Source organism: Grus americana, chromosome 1 (genome assembly GCF_028858705.1).
Source record: "Grus americana isolate bGruAme1 chromosome 1, bGruAme1.mat, whole genome shotgun sequence".
NCBI lineage: Eukaryota > Metazoa > Chordata > Aves > Gruiformes > Gruidae > Grus > Grus americana.
The window spans coordinates 117,879,502-117,903,058 of NC_072852.1; the positions used below are offsets into that span (position 1 = coordinate 117,879,502).

The window sequence follows — 23,557 nt, forward strand, 5'->3', positions numbered from 1 at the left end:
TGAGAACAGGCTGGAGAGTCTGGATCAAGCCCTCCTTGCCTGGTCTATACTAGAAAACAAACTTTGGTGATTCACTATCCAGCTCCTTCGGGAGAGCTCCAGCAGGGAACGTGCCCAGGAAAAGGGACAAGCGGAGGCTGCCGGTCTCCCTCGCTCCTGCCAGCACGCTGACTCTGAGACTGTGGCATCACCCAGGCTGGGTCCCTCCAGCTCTCTCCCTGCCTCCTGACAAACATGTGAAAAACATCACGTCTACCCTGAGGTACCACAGCCAGAAAAAGCAATCTTGACAATTTTTGCGAGGCAGGAAATACGCTTCCTCTCCCCACAGCTCTGCTGGTGAGGCCTGCGCTGTACTAACAAATAGCAATGCACAAACATATTTCCACTTAAAATGCAATTATTTCACTTGTCATGGATCCACCAAAACTTCTGATGAATCTGACATGTACGTGCCCCCTATTACTGTCATGGAAGTGCAATTATTCTGTGGGTTGACCCCAGGAATTAGGTCATCACAGAGAAGTAAAGTAAGGGAACGAGCGTTAGGAGTTTGGAGGGAAGAAGTTGTTCATGAAAGTTAAATTAGTCTGCAAAATTATACCCTTCGCTTTCTTTTCCCTTTCCCCCATGTCAATGCATATACTTTAAAAATCCTGACTCCTTGACAAAGTTTGAATGACTCCCAACTTAAGCATCGCGTTGCCAAAAGCCTCTTTTGTTTCTTTATAGTTTGCATCTTCCCACATGTACAAACTGCCATAAGAATACCCTCCAGCCATGGGCTGAGACATCATAGCTGAAGATATGTATGAGAGAGTAGGTGCAGAATGAGGCACAACCAGCCAACCAGCAGCTCAGCAAGCAACCAAGAAAAATACAGGCACAAAAAGACACCTCTGTCCAAAGAAAACCTGCAGAAACACAAGGTTCAGGCAGCAAGGACTGAGCCGCCATTTGAGCAGCACTGGGGAGAAAGCCGTCTCTCTGCTGAATACCAGGCTCCTAATTCAGGCACCTTAATCAAATGCATAAGCTTAGGTGGGACAAATCTGGACCCCCTCCCTCAGCCTGAGTGGGAAAAGCGAGGGACGATAGCATTTACCACCTTTGCAGTGCCTCGGAGAGGACGAATGAACAGGAAAGTGGGTTGCACAAACAGCACGGGATTGGAGGTCAGAGAAGTAGCTTAGACAGAAACTCGTTTCATCGCTCCACTGAAATATCTCTAGAGAGCAAAAGGTCTCCATCATTCAGCCTCAGACAGAGTTGAACAAGGGACCTGCAACTTAAAGGTCGAGTCCTGTGGCTCACTGTTTATGTAAACCAGGGGAATTTGGCAACACAAAAGTAAATTTACTCCTCATGGATACTGACCATTCAGACTTTCATGACTTGTAAAAAACTTTGCTCCTGTCCAAAAAAAGTATATAGCCGGGCTACGCGCTTCCCTTGAACTAAAGACCTTTGCTTTTACCAAGTCTGGTGACTGGTGTTTCCACACAATAGTTGAAAATACCTGTTTTTCCAAAGAAATGAGTTTGGATATTTTAATCTGTAGGTTACTAAGCAGTCCCTCCTCCGTACTAATGCTCCATTGTGCCTACACAGGACTGCAGTTCACTGAAAGCTCATAAATTTCATGTGGTTCTGCCTAGTCTTTATTTTAGGTTCTTGAACCATTTTTTGCTTTCCTCATTTTCTTTGCAGCTGCAGAGAGATATAGTAAGCTACTGTATAGCATTTTGAAAGCAGGGCCTCTGAGAAGTTTCCAAGCTGCATACAAGCAGGTTATTCTTTGGCTTGTTTTCTTTGGCTTGGTGTTAGCAGTACAGAATGAGTCAAACAGTATTAACTTTCAAGAGGGAAGTGGTGTGGTCAACCAAAACTGTTTGCGGCTAGATTGCGAAGATAGGTAGAGCAGGTAATGAAGAACAGCCTATAATGCAGGGTGTAGGTAGGAGAGGCAGGCAGACTCAGACAAACAGAACCCTTAATAATTAAATCAACACTGTCGCCTAAATTTTTCTGCAGCTCTATGTGCTAAGGTTATGACATAGCCTGGCTTTTCTGGACTGGTCAGCCTTGAGAAGATGGCCCGGTGCATGTCGTGCTTAATGGACTCAAACTACAACACTCTGCAAAGGAAGAACAAAGGTCAGGTGCTATTAAAACAAAAAAGAAATATGTCAACTTTTTATTTGTGGCTGCTTAAATTCTTTCTCATGTCTCCTCCCATTTTTACAGGCTCTTCCTTATCTGCTCCGTGATTAAGAAGGCAAGGGAGATGTTTGCATCCTTCCCTCTCTTCAGGATGTGTTTCAGTTATTAACAAGCACATCGTGCCCTCGTACAACAGACAATTGCTTCTCTGACAATTCAGAAGCAGAGTCGAGATGGCCTCTCCCAAGCATTGCTCGCCCTCACGCTTTGCACAGATCTGCGCAGCAGTGACATAGGAACGCTCTGACCGAGATCTATCACTTAAACACTCACAGAAAATGCATTTACTCATTACAATTCCCAGCTGCAGCAGACAAGCAAAAAGCAAGGGCACAAATGGAGATACAGAGCAAAACTCCTTTTTGCGTTCTTCACAACGGGTGACAGCAGATGAAGCAAAGGCCCGCGGTGTTTTCGGATGGGCCTGCAAGGAGGAAACTGCTGCACCTTCTGACAATGCAGGGCAGGGGAGGCTGGCAGGGACTGCAGTGCAGATGGATTTTCACCCCAACCAGTTCTATTCCAAGAAGAAGATAGGGCTGTTCGCTAAAAGTGCCACACAGCTTCACCTGGCCTTTCTCTTAGACACGTCTTGTTTTGGTAAACCCATAAGTAAGGCAACTCCTCAAAAAAACAGAGGCTTCAGAAAAGGTCCCGCGCTGCCAAAAGCTTGTTTGGCGAACGGGAGTGGCTGACCACTCCAGACAGGGTGAAAGTTTCCCTCCCGCTTCTCCCAGCTCCCTTAGGAGCCTGCGGAAGAGAAAGCCCCCCCGTCCCACCTCCTGCGGAGAGCAGGGTGAGGGAGGGAGATGGCAGAGGGTGTGTGGAATGGGGTCCTGCTGCCCTCCAGCCCATCCCCGAAGGAAACTTTCTCATCTGCCAGCAGTGCGGTAGGTATTCGGTGGTGAGCCCTGGAGGGGACAGTGGAATTGCTGACTGATGCTCCACCAGCCCAGCTGTGCTAGCTAACGTCCTTCTGGGAAGGGTAGGGGCTATATGACACCCTTCAAACCACAGTAGGCAGGTGCAACATGGGGTTTGAGCGACAACTCATTCTTGTAGCTTCTTCGCCATTCTTCCCCAGTTCGGCCTCTACAAACCTTTTGTTTGCTCACGTTTAATGACTGCCATTCAAAAGTCCGTCCTTGCTGAAGAAACATGATGGATGAAGGACCAGACTTAGAAATCTTGGATTCAAAACACCACCAACTAACTTCACTGGAAAGATACTTGGTCTGTCAGTGAACTAGGGTCTTCAGTGGGGACCACATCCCCTATGGCCAACCTACTCATCAGAGTGCTGCATATTAATGCTTTTCTTTACATACACACACAATACAAGTGGCATCTATACAGGCTTTTTTTCATATTTCTATGGAAAATGCTCCCCCACACACCAAAGGCTTTCCATTTCTGTGGAAAATGCTCACCAATCTTAACAGCTACAAATTCTTTGTAGGTTAAGTGCAGTTGACAGGAGAAAGTCAGACCTACTGACTGCTTAGGAAGCATTTTCAGAAGTAACATACATTCATCTAATTCTGGTTTTTTCACAGTTTCAGAGTATTTGCCCACTGATTTCAGCAGAACTAGACCGAGGCTGTATAGCCCTTGAAAATCCCACCATGCAAATATAGGTAAACACTTAAAAATATTCACCACGGTATTTGTAGCTGTTCAGCTGCTAGTTGATACAATAATGAAGTGCAAAAAGAAAAAAAAAAAAAGGTTGACAAAGATGAAAAAAGTGAAAGAAATTAAAAATAACTACCTACCTGTTCTCAATTTAAAATCACACTAAGTCAAGGGGGGGAAGGGCAGGGAAAGAGCTATGTGGGATTAAGTGACTCAGAAAAGGAGTTGAAATAATGTCTATAGGACTGAGCCAGTCTTACCGCTGTTCCTAGCCCACACCGCAGCAACCCTGGTTTCCTGTTTACCTGCTTTATGCGAGGAAGGAGCTCGCCTTGTCAACACTTCTACGTATCTTTAAAAAAACGGCCAAATAACTAGGCTAGCAACTATATATGAGCTACCGCACTCCCAGAAACACAGTCTTGACACAAGATTTCATATTGCATGTATTTGACAATTTTATTGAACTAAAATGACAAATTCCCTGCCTCGCATCACCCAGCATCAACTCTCCTAACTGACTCAGCAGTGAGACTGATAAATGCCAGGGAAAATAATCCTGTTCCATCTTTTCCATATGGAAAAGAAGCGCCTGCACCATGAAACCTCAAGGATGCCGGTATTAAAAACCTGCTGAGGTCCTACCTATTGAGTAGGACAAAAAGGATCCCCCCCATCACTGTCAAGCCAGGGAATGCTGACCATTCATATAAATTTCATAATCCTTTGCGCATCTGATGGAGAACAACCAGCACTGTTTTTAGGTGCTGCAGGTAGCTGCTAGCCAGTTAAAGTCCATATGAAGCAGGTCCTGCCTGCACCTCGCCTGCACTGAGGGATCTTTGCACTGGGGCAGCTACAGCAGCTACAGGTCTTTGCTTTTACTGGTCTTTTCATCTCGTGGGCAGCGTGCCTGCTGGTATGTCGGTACGATTTCCAGTCTGAAACCGACTGCTCGAGAGCACGGGCTTTGCTTCGGGTTCCTGCTGCCAGGGGTAGCCAGGCAGGGGGGCTCTGAGACCTCAGACAACCGGCTGATGCTGCGCCAGCCCCCCCAGCCACTGTGAGGGGGCCAGCCCCGGCCCGGAGCTGCCCCAGCCCCAAGGGGTTTGCCGAGCAGACGGGATGTGGGTCACAAAGAGGCCTTTCTGCGACAGCGGGGCCCCGAGAGCTGCGGAGGTGCCCATGGATGCTCTGCAGAGCTGACTGCAACCAGACATGCAACTTCTGGTCCCGTTCTGCAGCCAAACTTTTAACATCCAGTGTCAGGCGGCCCTGTGCTACATGGTGCTCCCGTGCTATACGGTCCTGCGCTAAACCAGAAGGTCCAATGCTATATCACTAGAATAATTCAGGCTGGTCGTGTGAAAGTGCGTGCATAGTGGAAACAGGCCGATTTCCCTCTCACTCTTCGCTTTTCTTCAGAAAACACAAGTCACAAAGGGACAAACTGCCCTCTGCTCTTTCACTCTTTGTGTACTTTCATTATGAAAAATGGGCTGGCGGCATGCACAGCTTTCACAGTGGGGGGAGACGTGCTCAACCGCAGGATGCACGTTTAGGCTGTTGTTCCCTTGCCGCTCTGGGGAACCGCGGAGCTGGCCTGGCTGCCGGGGGGGCTGCTAGGACTGTCCTGCCTGATGTTTAGAAACAGCTCCTTTGGTCTGCAAGCATGCCCTTTTAATAATATTCTGCTTTATTTTATTTAAATGGATTCAATTGCTCGTCTTTGTCTGTCTTTCGATGAGACACACACAGAAAAAGGAAACCAACAGTGATTCCCGTACCCATTTAGACACAGCAATGCATCAAGTCACACTGTGTGAATTTGAGCTAGCGACGTTTTGCAACTTCCCCCAGCCACTGCATGCTTGCACATAACCATTGCACAAGCCAACTACAAACATCCCCAGAGTGCACCCATAATTTAAGCACTAGTCTGCCCACATCGGTGTCCCCCAGACAATAGGACTCAGGGACACAACCACACAGGCACAGACCTGGCAGCGTACAACCGTCTGCTGCTCTTGCAGCCCATCCCTTTCTTTTGTCTCCACACAGTCTATTTGGATTGGAAGCTTTCGGGGGCAAGTACCTTAGCCAAGATTTTTTAAAAAGCAATTAGCAAAGTTGGGTTGTGATACTGAGAGGGTGGCGTGCTGTGGAGCACGCAGCTAGTGCTAGCAAAGGAAGAAAGAGTCCCTGTTGCATTTTTGTTATATGGACAATCAACTTGCAAACACCACCTTTTCCCCTTGCATTTTTTCTGCTAAGTAACTTGTAGGCACTGTAAGTCTCCAGGTGAATGGAAGTATCTGGTAAGCCATCACTGAAATCTATATGGTGGGTCTATTCCAATGACATGATGATTCATTTTTTCACGGTTTCTAAACTGTTCGTTGGTACATGGTAGTCTCAGTTTCCAACAGATGGAGGCACTTGCAGCAGAAAGCAAGCAAGAAATGAAGGCATTTAGTATTATTTCAGCTCACTGAGATGAAAAATTTTTGTGGAGAACTGTTTGGCTTTACCTTGCATGGAAGGCTGAAGGTGGGAGTGATGTGAAACCCTCAGAGGAATCATCCCTCCCCAGCCTGACACGTGCAGAGTCTTCCTCGCTTCTGTCACGGGACGGGCAATGCCAGCTCCTTGCGGGCTCTGCCAAGTCTCCTCCCAGAAGCTGCTCTGGGAGTCCAAGGTCTGTGGGCAAAGGTTGGACGGGGCAGGGGAAAGGATAAGCCGATCAGGTGCACTTAGCACCATCAGTCCTTGGGGATTCCCTAAAAAAGACCGCAGGCCGGGCAAGCGGGCGTTTGAAGGTTTCCTTCAGAACAGCTACAGGCCATGGGCTTTCTTTGAACCTTACAAGTGAGACGGGATCACTTCAGATCAGGGTCTGAGGGTGTCCTTAACTGCGGTTGACCTACAGCGTACCCGCCCCCCTCTTCCCCCTAGCTTTGCCAGGAGGCAGAAAAAAATTTCCATTCCTAAAAAGGCGCTTCTTGGGCCAGCAGCCTTTTAAGCTCCTTCTCAAATCCTGCTCAGCAATATTATTCTCTCTCTCTCCGCTCCTCAGCATCCTGCCCTTTGATATAAGGATGCCAAAAAAGTATTTGGGAAAACCACATATCCAATACAGGATAATCACATTTAATGCCCAGCTTAACCTTGGACATCTCAGGCCCACTGGGGCTAAATCCATGTAGCCTTTCCATTTTGCGCCATTTTCAGGCACCTGGTCCATTAGTGAATTTTTTAGAGCTATGTAGGTTAAAACAATTCAATGAGAAAACAGAAAGAAGCAGTCAAGAGAAGAAAAACCTAATTTTTCAGCAGATGTACACAGTAGGTCAAATGGCCTAAGGGAAATATTTAATTTAAGAGTCATACTATTTCTACCAAGTTTCCTAACCAAAAGTATTTTCATCAGGAGCACTACTCTTGATCTGGTTACTGCTAATGATTTTCCCCATGGACTTAGCTCATAAAAACATAAATTGCTTTATGAATCATAGAATCATAGAAGTTGGAGAAGAAAATGATGGGTTAGGTCATCTTGCCCTTCTCCCTGACAGTGCAGTATTATTTCTTTTTATAAAAAATTTTGAAAATAAGCATTTATTCAGAGCTGGAGAATGAAAATGCTAAGTTCAAAAGAGATTTTAAAAATACATAATGAAAGCAGTGGAGGAAGAGCCAGGTTCTGAAGTACCTTGGCTCTCTCTACAAGCCATGACAATTTGATGAGAAGTATCGTCTGGACAGGCACAGCCAGAAATTCAACAGCAAAAAAAGGACAATGGTATCAGTCCTGCGCACGAGTAATTATCACAGTTGTAAATGTAATTCCGGTAGTTACATAGGCAAATATGCTGCTAGGCAAAGACCTGGCCATCACAGTGACCACGACCAAATGTGCAATGGGACATGCAAGAACCCAAAGTCTGCAGACCTTTGTGCAGAGTGAAGGTGGCATGTGTGATAATACACACGGTGTTATCATCACCTATTGTGACATCTCCACACATCCCAGTGAGCAAAAAAATCTGTGCTTTGCATATTTGCTTTTGGAACCTTTGGTTTGAATATTTTTCTGTCTTTCAAAAATGGCTTCAAATCCTGCTTTGTACTACTTTTTGAAGTTTTTTCCCCAAGCGTGCCCAGGTGAAGAGAAAACATCCACTTTGAGAACCCGTCTAATTCTGGCTCAGAAACTGCTCTTGATCCAACATTCTCTGAAGACAAAAGAAAATGTTTCTGTTATTTCTTAAGTTAATCCATCTGAAAGGTTTTTTTAAAAAGGAATTTTTGTGTCCTGTAAAGTTCACTAAAAATCATCCTGGTGTGAAGTTCTGACTTTTGTCTCGGATGGCCTCCACCCTTAGAAATGGCCCCTCACCTTCCAGCATTTTTCACAGCGAATGCAGGCACTAACTAGAATTCAGACTGTCTGAGAACCGTTATAAACATAAAGTAAATGAATCAAAAACTGTTGCTGGAGTTGGTTTTGGACTTCAGCATGTTTTTTTCTAGATCTTTGTAAGGCAGCATTATCTAATTTTGTTCCCATTACTGTCTTCCATGGATTTCTTTCTAATTGGGACATCTTAGAAAATACATCTCAATATTTCTGTAATTCCTTTAGCTCAAGCGAGCAAGTCATGGATCTGTAAGCATGAACATTCCCAAATATCAATTACTGAAACTAGAAACACTCTAATCTAGCAGTTTGTATTTTGATTGTAATCTCGATACAAGAAGGCCGATATAATTTTAAATCCCTTCAGTACACAGCATGCATGTTTTGAGAAGTCTAACCGCAACTCTTGCATGTGAGATTGCGCAGGTGACAGCTCTGCAATCTATTTTTATACAGGCTACACATGTAACTAACTGATCTAATTGAACCAATGCAAAATAGGCTACACCCACCAAGTGAGAGTACAGAAAAATGAATGTATACCCTAAACCCACCAGAACTCTCAGAATGGAGAATGCACTGGCTACCACTTCTTTTTTCCTTCACGGCCCGCGGTGTATTTCTTCAGGCCAATCTGTATCTCAGTCAAACGTATAAAGAGGAGCTACCAGGCTGACGGCAACAGCCGCTGCGATTCGGAAACCCTTGGTGAGAAGTCAAACCGAAGGACTTTGCAGCCCACTGACAAATGAAAAGGAGCATAACCCCTTCTATGCTGCGTCACGAATGACTTAGCGATAAAAGGAGCTGCGCATTCCTACTGGGGGGGGTCCGACCTCTTCTCCTGACACGTGTAACGCCTCCACTCTGCAGCTGATTTACCTATGACAAAGTGAAGTTATTTACAAGGAAGCTTTTACATACATTTGAGTCGGGAAGATACGTATGTTGCTTCAGTATGTATTATATCTCTACTTCCTTTTTAAAATGTAGAATCTCATTAAATATTAACTATTATACCAACTGAAGAATTGATTTAAAACAGTAGTATGCCTGCAGGATGATTTTGTTTCTTACCGTTCCTGCAGACTCATATTCAAAAAACTAAAGCTTATTTGTTGTCAGCAAACTATGAACATGCCCAGGTAATTGCATATGCAAATCTGGAACTTGCATATACAAATTATTTTTTTTATGTGCACAGCTGCCTGGTTCACCAGGGGTATTTTTCAGGGACAATTCAACCACAATTTTCAAAAAACATAAATACAAACTAAATAAGAAGCCTTACCCTGACAGCAGTGTTTGTTTTAAAGACTGGCCTCAAATACAAAAAAATATAGGTCAGATTTTTCCATAAAATGAATGCAGCATCATTATGCAACTCAGACAAATGAAAGCTCGCAAAGAAAACGTACAGGCAAGACATCAGTTTTCTAAAGTATTTTAGCTGAAGTTTCAAACCTTTCTTTTCTTTTCTCTTCTCTCCCCTCCCCGCCCCCCCCGCCCCCCCCCGCCCCCCCAGTTAAGCAACGCCGAGCTACAAGTCTCATTCTCTAGTGGGTGTTTGAATCCTGCTGCTCTCTTCTCCTGGGATGATTCCACTTAAGCAACAGCCAGAACTTCTGCCAAGCATGCAGGAGGATTGCAAGAAACTAACCACAAACCTCAATTTCCACCAGGGCATTTCGATAAAAATATGAAAATGCCCGATTCAGGCTAGTGACTGAGGTTAACGACTGCCTCTGGTAACAGGCAGCACATGTGCTGCAGAAGCATCTATACCTGCGGATCTCCTTTGCCCTCACTTCACTTCGCCGCCCCCCCCACAAAACAGCCCACCCTCGCCAACTGAACAAAACAACCGCCTGTGTGAAAGGTGCAGGTATTCCCCTCGAGATATCAAACCATTCATCTCCTCCTTGTACTTAAGTCTTAAAAAAAGAAGGGGAAAAAAAAAAAAAGAGGAAAGATTGGCTGTCTGTGAAAATGGGTGCTCCTAAGCTATACAACGGCATGAAGTACAGTGAACTCCACAAGGCAGCAACCAGGTGTCCTCTCTCTGGCATTTATTTATTTTTGCAAGGTGGCTAAGCTTGAAAAGTTAGATCAATGACATATTGGTTTCCAATGCTTTAAAGCTCTCTTAACATCTGAAAGGCAAGACTAGCAAGAAATGATGCGTAAGGTATACGCTGCCCACCTTTTACCAGCATCCCTTCTGTCAGCTTTTGGGTATGATCCAAGTCATCCCTAGGTAGATACTTTAGAAATGCAATGCAAGTCATATTCTAGATCAGCTGGACACCCGTGAAAAATAAGGCTTCGGGAAGGCATACTTAAAACCATTCATAGGACAGCCTTGGCTTAAAAGACACCCACTGCTCCACATGCATTGGGTATTGCTGCATTTCGTGAGGCTGGTGATGAACCCCTATACTAAACCGTCAACTTGGCCGTCTGCAAATGCTGTCATCAGCTCACTTACTTCTGGGTTCGCGAGGTCCATCCACTGTTATCTTGATGGCTCTGTGGTATGTGGCTACTTGTGGTGGATTTGTGAAGACCGTGATAGTCAGCGTGAAGCTTTTTCCTGCAAGAGGAAAAAAAGTTACTAAGCATATGTGTTGAGAAAAGGTGGACTCCTCATTTCAGGTAGCATTAGAACACACCAAATGGCACTAAAATGCTTGAGCTGTCTGTATCTAAAGACAGATATGTGCCCAGGCAGCGGGGCGTATAACTTCACAACTGCCTGGTGCTGGATGCATTCCCTCTGTGGCAACTGCTCAAAGCGTTTGGAAAAAAAAATTAATTTCTATTTAAATGATCTACACTTTGTAAAAAAAGGAGGTTACCCCAACAGTTAGAGTTTATCTGATCTACATGACTGCTGGTACATTATCTGTACTTTCTAAAGGGTGCTAGTTCAGAGAGGCTTAGAAATTGTGACTGACTCTTCCAAAACTGCCACGGGAATCTGATCAACAGTGCTTGTTAAAATTAAAGAGAACTGGGTGCTCAGATCCCCTAGGCAGCTCGTAAAATCCCATGCTTTGTGGTTGAAGCTAGCATTAGATCAATTCCATACTGCGAACCAGAACCCTTTAAAAATAATCTGCTACTGCAATGCCAAGAAACAAGGGAATGGAAAAAATAAAAAAAAAACCAAACCCTACAACTCGTCCACAGAGAATTAAAACATTTTATGAAGACAGAGCAGAGTTTTATGCTTAGTTTCTCTATTATTCAGTAAGAAAACTGTGAAGGCCTTTTCAAAATCGTTATGTGCATGGCACAGCTCTGAATTGGGAAAAGTACTCATTTTGATGGCTGCCGGGGAGGGTCTCATATCCCCCTGTAACTGCAAGCCTTCAGATCCTGCTGCCTCTGGATTTGCTTTTGGTCAATGTCAGCATTTACTCTGGGCATTTTTTAAATAATAAAAGGAACTTTCTGCATCTTTGATAAGACCTCATATATGCATTCATTATGGCTTTGGCCTGGACAAGAGTAAAAACGTTGCCTGTCAGCAGGTTTAGCATAGTTATCTCAGCATCATGGAGGACTCAGATACTGACAGGAATCTCCGTTATCAGTAAGAGACATCAAGGGACATCACCTCAAGTTAGATAACCCGGAACTGTTGTAAGAAAACTGAGGTTCTCCTTCTTCGGGCACATGCTGTGCGAGCTTTCCCATACAGCTCTGTCTGCTTTATTTTACCACTTGGCTCCAGCCCTCCTGAGTGCTAAGTCTCTTCCCTTCTAAGACTTCCCATTTTTATTGTTTGCTTCATTTATCTATATAAATAAATATAAATTTAAATATAAATGTAAATATAAATGCCTGCCGCTAGCAGCAATATTCCCCCCGCCCCGCCATGCACATTCACTTGCAATTCAATACTTCTCTTAATGCAGTTCCTACGTCGGTGCTAATGGTCTGCATCAACATCACGGCGAGCGCACACACATAGCAGTTACTGGAAACTGTCCTCATCACATCCCTGTGAATTAGGGAGGTATTCTCCCCACTCTACAGATGAGGAACTGTGGGGAGATAAAGTGTCTTGGCCAAGATCTCACAGGAAGCCTGTGGCCAACGATGCTAACCACTTTGGCTGCTGCAGCCGAATCCGACTATAATCCTGAATCACAGCCCTGACAAAACAGAAGCCGAAACACAAGCCTCGCAAATCCCAGGCCAGTGTCTTCCCACCTCCACATCCTCCCTAGGAAGCAGTCCCTGAGATCGAAAGAATTGCAACAGAAGCAAAAGTAATTTCAGATCCCTGTCTTGGGGCCTTTGGCCCTCAACTCTTGGGTCCTACATCTACCCAGACCAAAGACTGCTGTGTTCTTGACATTCTTTAAATACCAAATTACATGATAAAGCTTTACAGCTTTGTTACTCTCTCTCAGTCAGCACAACAGATCTTTCTATTAGGCATCAGTAATAAAGTTCAATCACAGAATCATAGAATCACAGAATGGTTTGGGTTGGAAGGGACCTTAAAGATCATCTAGTTCCAATCCCCCTGCTGCGGGCAGGGACACCCTCCACTAGACCACATTGCCCAAAGCCTCATCAATAAACTTCCTTCCAAAAAATTTTATCACCCATAGCATTAGGCTTAACAAATATCAGAGGCACCTGTAGATCTTCCTTCTTTCCAAAAGTAGTTTCCCTGTATCATTATATACCCCTCCTAGATCACTAAGGCTGAAAGAGACTTTGAAAATATACTTATTCTCTTTAATAACCTGTAGTATTTTCATCTTGCTTCCCATCGAGGGGGGGTGGGGGTTCAAAACTGCTGATGCATTAGGTAAGGTGCTCCTGCTGTTCTGCTAGAATACATACTCAATTTATTTCTTTAGAATGCTCTTGTGGATTTTCCAGATAGAAAAGAAACGCAGAAAAAAAATTATAACAACAGTGGAATGTAGTAAAATGTGGCCACATTGCCAGTCTACAAGACCAGAATAAAGAAGAGGGAGGTAAAATTGCTTTCAAGATTTTCTGCAGAACGGGGTAGATCTCAGAACCTATTTAAGGTTGTGACACAAGTTGGCAAAAGCAGGAAGATACTTAGCTTACTTCTTGTTGACAGAAGACTATTCATTAACCACATACTGGTTAACCACAAGACTATATAACCATAAACCTACGTGTCACTCATTGCTGCTTACCAATAATTCTGGCTGTGTTTTTTCTCTGGTTATTCTGTTTCATTTACATTTAGCTTTATTAAGTGGTTTTATCACTTTTATTCATAGCTTCTACATCATTCATCATTTATGTGTCTGGTCGACAAAGGTAGATTTAGATTGGAGGTATTGTTAGTGAAATCTGTGTTGTATGGATATACCTGTTTTGGGATGACAGCAGGACTGTAAACATCTCCTTGCTTTTATGTGTTATGATACAGTTTTTTATTTTCAGTATACACTTGCTTAATGCACTTACACACAAGCGCGTGCACATACACACACACATACATATGCAACATGCAACAGACTGCACTGGCAGAAATAATACCAGATTAGTCCGTGGAGGCTGTATTCAGACTCCCTAGCACTGGAGCCTATATCAGATGCCATGATTTCTGATGCCTGAGAAAGTGGATCTCCTAACCATCGGTAGAAAACCTACACTGAGCACTTAGTGTCTCTGCTCAGCTCCGAAAGGGGTGGGTGCCACCAAAACTGAGTCAGACAGCCTGTGTGAAGGACTGACCTCTCTAGTGACTGTAAATAGGTACTAAGGAACTCAAGAACGCATTTTGAAACACTGGCCTGCTTTGGATGCCTCAGATAGTCATGATGACAATTTGATGACATCCCAGCAGTCACAGCAAGCCAGCGTGTAGCCCTCCATTGGCTGACATCAAAATCTGAGACCCTCTGGGTTAAACAGTCCCATAAATCTACAGAAAACCATACACAAATTAGCTTGGGTCTACGATGCGCGACTCTACATTGAAGCCAATCACTACTGCGTCATCGTGGGAGTCTTTGCCAATGGTGGAAGGGCTGAAGGGTGATGTCAATGTAAAGCTGTACCTCACTGGGATGCAAGACTCACTTCAGAGGCGGTTGCTCTCTCTGTAACTGTCCCTTGCAGCTCCTAATATTAGGCCCATAGCACCTCACGAGTGCAAGGATTAAATCCTCCAGATGTGGGACGGGGCTCTGCCTTTGGAAACCCTTCCCACAGACATCAAGCATACCCTCATATGTGTAAGGGCAGAGCACAAAACTCACTGCTTCCATCAAGTCTTCCCTCACAACTAGGGTAGGAAAAATTGCTTGGTGATGTTTATTTTTGCAAGAGCAGTAAGGTCAGAACCCTTTTCTGAAAAAATAATGGAAAGAGTAGCATTTCTGGCCAAAATGCAATACTGACTTTTACCTAGAGACTGTTGATGGGTTTGCTAGAGACTGTACTATCAACAGTGCCCTCAAGAGTCACTGCTGATTTGACAGCTGAAGTCAGACAGATTAAACCAGTTGTCCTCAGCTCACGACTTTACAGAACTGCTCGTGAGATCCCCTGATGCTGTGCAAAGCTGCGAGAACTTAAGAGGAAGCACAACCCTGTCCACCAACGCCTGCTCAGCAATATTGTTCCTGGACCAGCAAAAGGCGAAGATCAGCCTCCAAGACCCAAGCATCTGAAGGTGTTTGTGCCCATGCCCTACACTGCAATACAGGAACTTGAATTCTGCATTCAGTCTGCATCCCATCTGGCAGAGGCTGGAAGCAAAATGAGCAGTGAGCTCACATCTAACATGATGAGAGATTATTTAAGTGGTCCCCCAGAACAGCACTGAAGGGCTCTAGAGGGAGCAATAGGCTTGTAAGCTATGGCCCCTGGGAACGTTTGAGAGGAACCAAGGGGGGAAAAAATGAATCCCAAGTGACAACATGGTCACATGAAGCTCCTGTGTGCTGCTTTAGTCATCCCTGAGCAGTGTCATGACCAGATGGATCTGGGGCGTAGGAAGGTAACGCTTAAAATATTAGTGGCTGCATGGGCAGATGCAAAGGGGAATGAGAACAGACACGCTTTAGGGAAGAGAGGCCACATCTTGAACCTATCGCTTCATTTTAATCCACCTCTTTCTCAGGCAAAAAGAGCCATTGATGCCATTGGTTCCATTGATGGAGGTTCATCCAAATGAGGACAGAAAAAAAATGAAGCTAAAGCTTCAGAAGTTTGCCCAGGGCGGGGAGTTGGGGGAAGGGGGGAGCAAGGGAAGCCAACAGATGCTGTGGCTGTAATTACTATCTTTTGCTTTTGGGATTTATTCTGATGATCACAGATGTGTCATTAGAGTTGGAGTTTTTTTGGTCTTTTTTTTTTTTTTTAAATTGTTACAGTAAATTATTTGATAAAAAGAAGAAGATAAAAGGGAAAGGAGCCAAGAATGCTTGTGCTGACAAGGACAAAAGGTATAGATGGAAAAATATGAAATGTAATACAGAAATGCAATACAAATTATATTACAGACATTTCTATTATATTAGCAAGAGACTTCCAGGTTCTAGTAAGAAAGATTATGATACTTTTTTTTAGATCCAGCTCCTACTTTTTAGTGCTTATGTACTTACTTTTGTTAAACCATGCTAAATGATCAGTTTTGTACATCTTTACAATTTCTCACAACATCTTCCTGGGTATCTGCCAAAGCAAAGATGTCTACTGCATTTTAATAACATATCTGACTGTATCTCTGGGCAGGATGTAATACACACACTCGCATATTCATTCTCAAATATCAACTGTTATACACTGGGGCCAAATTTTGCCATTCTTATCACTTAAGCTGCTGAATACTCCAAGTGTAATCAATAGGACGAGAAGGGCCAACCTAATCTGACCCTTCATTAGTTAGCTGCTGCTCATCATGTGAGTGAAATATTTTTGTAGGTCTTCAGGTTGCATGTTCAATTGCAAAAAACCTGCACAAGTCCAAATTCTGTGCTCAGATGGTGACTGTTTTCTCCTGCCCCCGGTGACGGTTTCACACTATCGGAATACACCTTTGCCTGTGATGTTTGGTCCACTGGCTATTTCATCAGAAGAGAGGTGCAGCTGAAGTAAGCGGCATCAAAAAAAGAACATCGTTTGTTTACCGTCAGCACCACAGATACCACTGAATTTAAATATGAGAAAAAAATGTTGTTCACCTCATCCGCTATGACACTGTAAATGGTTTACAAACTCTGACCACCATAGAGCAACGGTCCAAACAGATAAATGCCCACATGGGTAGATGTCAGCAAATCAGGGTGATTGCCCAAAGAAATGCAAGAACTGCCCATGCAAATCAGTTGCATGGGCAACGGATCTGTTTGTGTATTTCTATATGGCTGTTTTGCAGCTGTAAGCATGTGTCAAGTTGGAGATTTGGGAAATACACCCACTTGCCTCCTGCCAAACCAGCCTGGGTCAGCATAGAGGTATACTTTTGAACATTTCTGTCGAGTGTCTCACTCCAGGAAGTTCTTATGTCTGTGTTTACATAGCATCTACTTACCCAGAATGAAATCTCCATCGCATTAAATCAATAGGTGTTTTGTTCTGGATTTATATGGGGCAAAGTTGTCATGCAAATGGCCAAAAGTGGCCCTGCTGCAAAATTAGACCCAGCTATGAACTATTGAATTTGCTTTGCAATAAGTTGTAAAGCAACTTGCTCTTGTGGGAACCCGGCTGGTGCCGGCTTCTCCCCTTCCCTTTCCTTCCCAGCTCCCTGCAGCACTACGGAGTGTTTAACCAAGACGTGCACGTCACTCTCTTTTCATCTGTTCTCCAAAGCTTATTGCCAGCTAACAAGACAAATGCTGTGGTGGAGACCAGCAGTGCCCCTGCTTTTCCTGCTGCGGCTCTGGGCCTTCCAGGTGCTAGAAGGCTGGAGGAAGGTCGTGTCTGGGGTGGAAGTGTTTCAAGGTGTTATTTTGGTGAAACTTATGCACATTTAACCTATGGCAAAACAGGAACTGTATTAAGCAACCAAAATGACATAACTGAAATCAAGTAACATTAATAGAGATGCTGTCAACCTAAGCAAGCACTAAAATTGAATTTTACCTTAAAACCATTATGTGGGTGATAAGGACAGTTCCTGACACTCTTCTGGAAATTGTTCCTGACAATCTTCTTATTTCATAAATCAAAGGCATAACACTAAGCCTGCAAGCTGTGGACATGAAATATTTAACCAAACAGATGCAGAAGCTGGCTCTGTACTTGGTGTGACCTAGCTGTTAAAATAAAGCTGACTTGGGCCCTCCGCAGCTTGACGCACAGCAATGTTTTGTGCGTGCCCCTTGCCATCAGGTATAGCAGGCATGCTGCAGGACATGTCCCCTACACTACACGTTTTCCTTTGCACCGGAGAATGCCCACACAGGTAGCAGTCCTAAAGTCGCTTTTCCCCCGCTTTGCTGTGCTACAGAGGTACCAACATTCAAATCCCTTTCCTCAGGAAAAAGGACATCTTCCTGCTGGTATAAACAAAAAAATGCTAACACCTTGCATCCCAGAAATGTGTCACCATTGACTCAAAAATCACAGCCTGAACGCTGCTTTTTATCCATTACTGTAGCAACAGGTTTAGTATTTGAGCTGAATCCCTCAGAAGAGTGATTCGCCATTGCACAATCAGGGATCTCTCACATTTTCAAGTGTTGCAAGGGTGGGACTCAGCTCACTAAAACAGCCACAATTTTTCTCTCTCTCTTTTTTTTTTTTTGCCAGATGTTTACATTTTAATTTGACAAGAGTTTGTGTGCAGCCAGTTTCACTTCTGCGCTGATGGGCGGTTTCACTTCCCAGTCCCACGTGCTGTCACGATGTGACTGTCCACCGCCTCCTCCAGCCTTGCAGGGGCCTCTGCGCTAATCCCTTCCCTGACAGCCCGACAATGGCTGTAAAAGTGCGGCCACCGCTGCCGCTCCACTCTGCCTGCGAGGCACCTGATGGCCCTTCTCCACTTAAAAAAACTCGGATTTGAAATGCACTGATTTGAAATGTTCGTGTCTAAAATGTTAAGCGCAAAGCATCGGTCTCAACTGGATTCCTTTGGGTTCCTTCCCTCAGGTTACAGCTTCTGCTAACTTAATGTTACTTTTCCTGTGCATGTGCTTCAGCGGAGATGCCACAAAAGAACAATTTATTATGTTTAGAGCAAAAAAACCCCCGTGGCAGCTGCGTAGCAGGAGATACCAGGTGTGGGTACTAAATGCTGATGGCCATTTATCGGGAAGGGAGCTGCAGCAGAAGACGGGTAGGAGAATAACTCTGAGTTCATGGGAAAGGACATAAATGAACTGACTGAGGCGAGGCATAGGGTCAAGAGATTTGGGACCAAGGCGGCAAGAAGGAGGCCTCTGAAGACAGAGTGTCCTACAATAGTCAGCTTAGGGTGACACCCAGTAGTTAATGTAGACATTAGTCAGTTTTGTATGCCAACATCAACAATCCACAAACACACAAAACCGCCAGGAATCCCCTGATATTGTGATGCTGTCTAATTTCAGAACAGAGACACTATTTCAAGCTGTGGTAGGAGTTTGGCTGGCAGGAACATTATTTGTACTTTAGCATCCTTAGGCTTACGTCCTATGTAAATACCAGCTTTCAGGCTTTGCAATGGAGGTGATATGTGCATGTGTGTGTGTTAGTGCGTGAACCAGAGTAACAACGTCTGACAATTAAAAAAAAAAGTGTTTTTCCATCCTGTTCTGAAAGACAACCCAAGTGACCTGTTTTAACTGAATATTTTGGGTGGGATGCCTTCTTAGACAGAAAGCCTGCAGATCAAGTTTGCAAAATGGATTAAAGCATTAAAAGACTGTGATGGGGGTGAAGACCTTTTAATGGAAAAGCCAAGCAGCCTCTAACTATAAGTGGAGTTGCTGCAGTAACCACTATAAAATTCTTATGAACTTGGGTGGAGACAATAATTACAGCACAGGAAGAATGAGATGCTGTGGGGTGCCCGGCCTCCACAGCAGAGTGGCAGCACAAGGTTACAATTCGAGTCTTAAAATGCAGTGCTTATTGTTAAAATATTTTTAAGACTTGAAGTGTATATATGCAATCTATACAGATGTACATGTCACTAGTGTTTCAACACAGATTTTGAGAGGGCGGAATTATTTTTTCTCCAAAGATGACTCGAATGTAAATCTCTGATGCTCCTACGAGTGGGCTACCTCAAAACCTGAACCTCTGCTCTCAAGCTGTGACCTACTACATATCAGGCAATTTTGATTTTTTTTTTTTCTTTCTTCTCAGTGCAATATCATTTTAGTTTTAAATGAAGTGCTTCTCTATACTGGAGCTTGGGCCGTTTGTGAATAAGTGTTCAGAAATGACTTAGCGTCCACAAAGTGCATCCAGCTTTAGGGTGGAATGAAGAAACGATCATTCAGCAGACTGCTGTGTCACTGCTGAATGGTTCAGAGAAAGGGAAAAACAGCAACAGGAACACCAGATGGAAAGGACAGTTCAAAACGAAATGACTTAAATGCAAAGCTACCACCTTCTCACAGAAAATGCCTGGGGATCTTTAAGCCTAATAACAGTCCTTAACCCAGCTATAATTTCAAACCATTAATAAGCTTTTTGAGGTAGAAATTATCACCCGCACTTTATAGGCAATGAGAGAGACATGAAAAGGTTAAGGCCCAGATTCACAAGAGGATTTAGCTGCCTGAAGTGGGATTCGGGTTTGATTTAAACGCTTAAGTCCAAAATTACACCCCTCCCCCCCCATCCAGGCAATGCCTAGCAGCAGATGCAGTGGATATCTGAAGGGGCTTCCCCTGATGAGCACCCCTGCACCCTCGAGGCCGCAAGCTCAGCCTCTGGGAAGGAGCAGCTCGGTGTGGTCAGTCCGGCCCTGAGCCCTCCTCTGCCCCTCTCCTGGGGTGGTTTGGTCCAGGAGCTGCTGCTCGGGGCTCACCCACTGACTCAGCCTCTCCTGGTGGCCCCTTCTCCTGCTTTAAGCATTAGGGCATTTCCCCAGGGAACGCCCCTGCTCTGTAGGACGTGCCTCGGACGTAAACTTTGCACCTCCCCGAAGGGCACCCTGGCCAGATGGCTGCGGTGGGGTGGCAGAGTCCTCAACCCTGGCAGTTCCCTGGCTGGGGGTCCTTTGGGCACGCGCCTGGCTCTCGGGGCTGGTGGCTGCAGCGTTTGGGGCGAGGGGAGTGCCTCATTCCAGTCTCTTCTCCAAGGACTGCTTTTGTGTTTGAACTCATGATTTCCTCACCCCTCGAAGCCCTGTTCTCAAACTTTGCCTGATCGTGAGGCGGGAAAAACCTTGGTGTAATAGGCGTTGTGGTTTTTGGCAGATTCTATTCTGAGGCATCTTCATTTCATGGTGCATTGTCCTGTGAACCTAGACAAAGCCCTGTAAGACCTGGATTTTGTCTCAGTCCCTCTCCCTTTTTCCAGCACTGGCTTTCATTTGGGGCCAGACCCATCCTGGCTACCTGTCCAGGCAGATGCTGGCATACCTTAGTGCTCTGGCACGGAGCTGGAAACAAACATGCTCCTTGCCCTGCGGAGCGATGAAGAGGATGACCTCTCGGCATGGCTGCAGGAAGAGGCACCAGGTACAGGGAACAAGGAAGGTGTGGGTTCACTGGAAGAGCAATGCACTGCTCTGAATATGAAAGGCAAGGAGCACTTTTATGATCATCAGGGCCATTTTAGCAAGCGAGGGACTTCCGCCTGCAGTGGCCTGAAGCAGGTGAACGCCAGAAGACAACCCGACAAGTCACTTCTTCAGTAGCTAGCTGAGCGTGGGAGTGTGCACTGGGACTGTTTACTCTGAGTTTATTTTCTTAGAGGAAGGACTCCTCTGTGCTGTCATTAGACTAATGCAATGCGCATTGATTTCAGAGCTCGGAAGAGGTCTGGGGTCACTCGATGGATATACATGCAGCCAGTGATGGGGGAGATAACGCTGCCATTACAAACTTGGAACCTGCCAAGTTCCACCAGAGACAACTTTCAAATGTCGAGCAACCTCTGTGGCCTCAGATATGGACGCGGCTTTGTTAGAGTTGTGGTGCATAAAGTCTAGCCTGTGGAAACTTTGTGGCTTTGCCAAAACATTTCCTTCGGTTCCTCCCTAAACTTCAGGGAACTGATGCGCACACACAGGCTGCTCCAAGCACCACCCCGCTGAAGAGCTCTTATGGCATCAAGCCTTCAAAGCAGCTGCTTCCCTCCTCCTCGCCTCTCGCCTCGGCCTCCAGAACCTCCTCCCTCTCCTCCACGCACTGCCCGCTCCCTCCCTGCACCCCACGGCAGGTAGCTCCCCGTCCTCAGAGGGAACGGTAGGAAAAGGTGGAAGGAATTAAGGGGAGTTCCTAGCATGGCACTTTGAGGCCAAAACCTGCTCCCGCGATAAAGGCTTGCACAGGAATCCCAACCTGTGCTGAGAGGCAGCAGCTCTCAAAGGGGATGGGTGGGCAGGGAGAGCATCAGTAGAGGAAGGAGAACAAGAGACAGAGGTTGATGCAGGACAGAGATTAAAGGAATAAGGTCGGTTTGGAGAGGTTGAGAAAATTGTGCTGAAAGAACATAATGGGAAAAAAGCAGGAGAGAAGTAGGATGGGAGCAAAAGAGGTGGACAGTCACACGGCTTTAAAGTAATAGAAGAAAAATGTCTTTTTTTTTTACTGTTGCTGAAGGGTTTTTAGAAGGGAACACAGACCGATTCAGACTGATGAGGGTTTATGCACATGACTATGCTGGAAAAGACTCTCCTGACAGCAATTGTAAGCCACTGATTTGCAACATCCTCACTTCTCCTAATCCTGAGTGAGCTGACAAGAACTGCATGCCATAGGATAGCCATCTGAAGTTCACTAGCCGGCCCTGAAGCCAGGGTCCTAATTCGTCTCTCAGAATGATTTTATTCTGATGACAAAACAGGAGCTGTTATTTGGGTTGTAATACAGGTACATACATATATAGGTACATAGGTACACATACACAAAATATTTTTTTTTTTTACCAGAACTCAAGCAGCCTCCAAAGGAGGCAAAACAAAATAAAAACAAAGGGGGAAAAAAAAAAAAAGCTGAAGGGCAGACAGATCACTTGAAACTATGTAACCTCTTCATCTAGAGAGGTACTTTGTTTTCGTTAAGATGGTAAGACCAACTCCTTTTATCATGGCAAAAAAAAAAAAAAAAAAAGAAAAGAAAATGCTCAGAGGATAGTGTCTGCCTCATCCTCATCGTTAGCCCGAGTTTCAAAAATGTACAAGCAGAGCTCTGCAGAACCAAAAAATAGATTTATTGTTATTGGACAGAGGGCAGTGGTTCAGCACTTGGCATGGCCACTGTTTACAGCAGTAATGCTCCCGGAGACAGGAAGTTCTCCAAATCGCTCTCTGCCATTATTTTTCTCCTGTTGACACTTTCTGATCGAGAGTTTTTTCACCCAGACTAAATTTTAAGTAACCCAGCAGAGAGTGTTTGGGAACTGGCAAAGCCAGCCGCGGTCATGCTCAGCCTCACAGACCACATGATGTTTTTTGAGTCAAAGCCCCGCGCGGAGCTGCATCATACATATACTTTCTTACACAATCAGCGATTCATGCAAACCCGGCTGCACGTAGCGAGTGTGTGCCGAAGACGACTCCGGCAGCACTGGCGTAATGAGAAAGTCTCCCCTCCCCTCCTCCCGCCGCTACGTCCCTGCCAAAGGCCAGCACCGAGGCAGCCGTCGTCTCGGAAGGGCTGGGTTTGCTCATCCATCTAACGCCGAGCCAGGCTATTTGCCTTGAGATCGCCATCGGCTCCTCCGTACCGGCACGGGGACTCTGCACGCTGAATTCTTCCACGGCTACTCGGTTTACACAGTAATCTAGATTAAAATTAATGACGCAACTAAGCAACCCTCAGTCACTTTAAAATTAAATTACTGCTTCTGGCCTCTATCATTTAGAGAAAAATTCACCATTTGGACCAGACCGGAGGGAGAAGACCCCCGTGACCAGCAGCGCGGCCCCTTCCTTTGGCCGCTGCCCGCGGGCGGCAGGACCGGCAGCGGCAGCCCCGGGGCGAGCGGCGTTGCGGATGCCCAGCTTTCCCACCCCGGGGGCTGTGCCAGCCCTGCCCGCGCCCGGCGTGACGGCAGGGCTGCAGGGCGACTCAAAGGAGATGCCCATTTCTCTACGGCCAAACCGCCCTCCCGCCGGCCGTGGCGTCCTGCTAGCGCCGCATACTTATCAGCCCG

General features: G+C 45.3%; 1 protein-coding gene across 5 annotated transcripts in view; it reads right to left on the minus strand.

Annotated features, from left to right (window-relative positions):
• RUNX1 (RUNX family transcription factor 1) overlaps nucleotides 1-23,557 on the minus strand; it is a 175,724-nt gene that overhangs the window by 43,170 nt on the left and 108,997 nt on the right. For all 5 annotated transcript variants that reach the window (XM_054839994.1, XM_054839984.1, XM_054839967.1 and 2 more), the window contains one exon: nucleotides 10,767-10,871. In XM_054839994.1, the coding sequence (XP_054695969.1) occupies nucleotides 10,767-10,871 (105 nt within the window). The remainder of the gene's footprint in view (nucleotides 1-10,766; nucleotides 10,872-23,557) is intronic.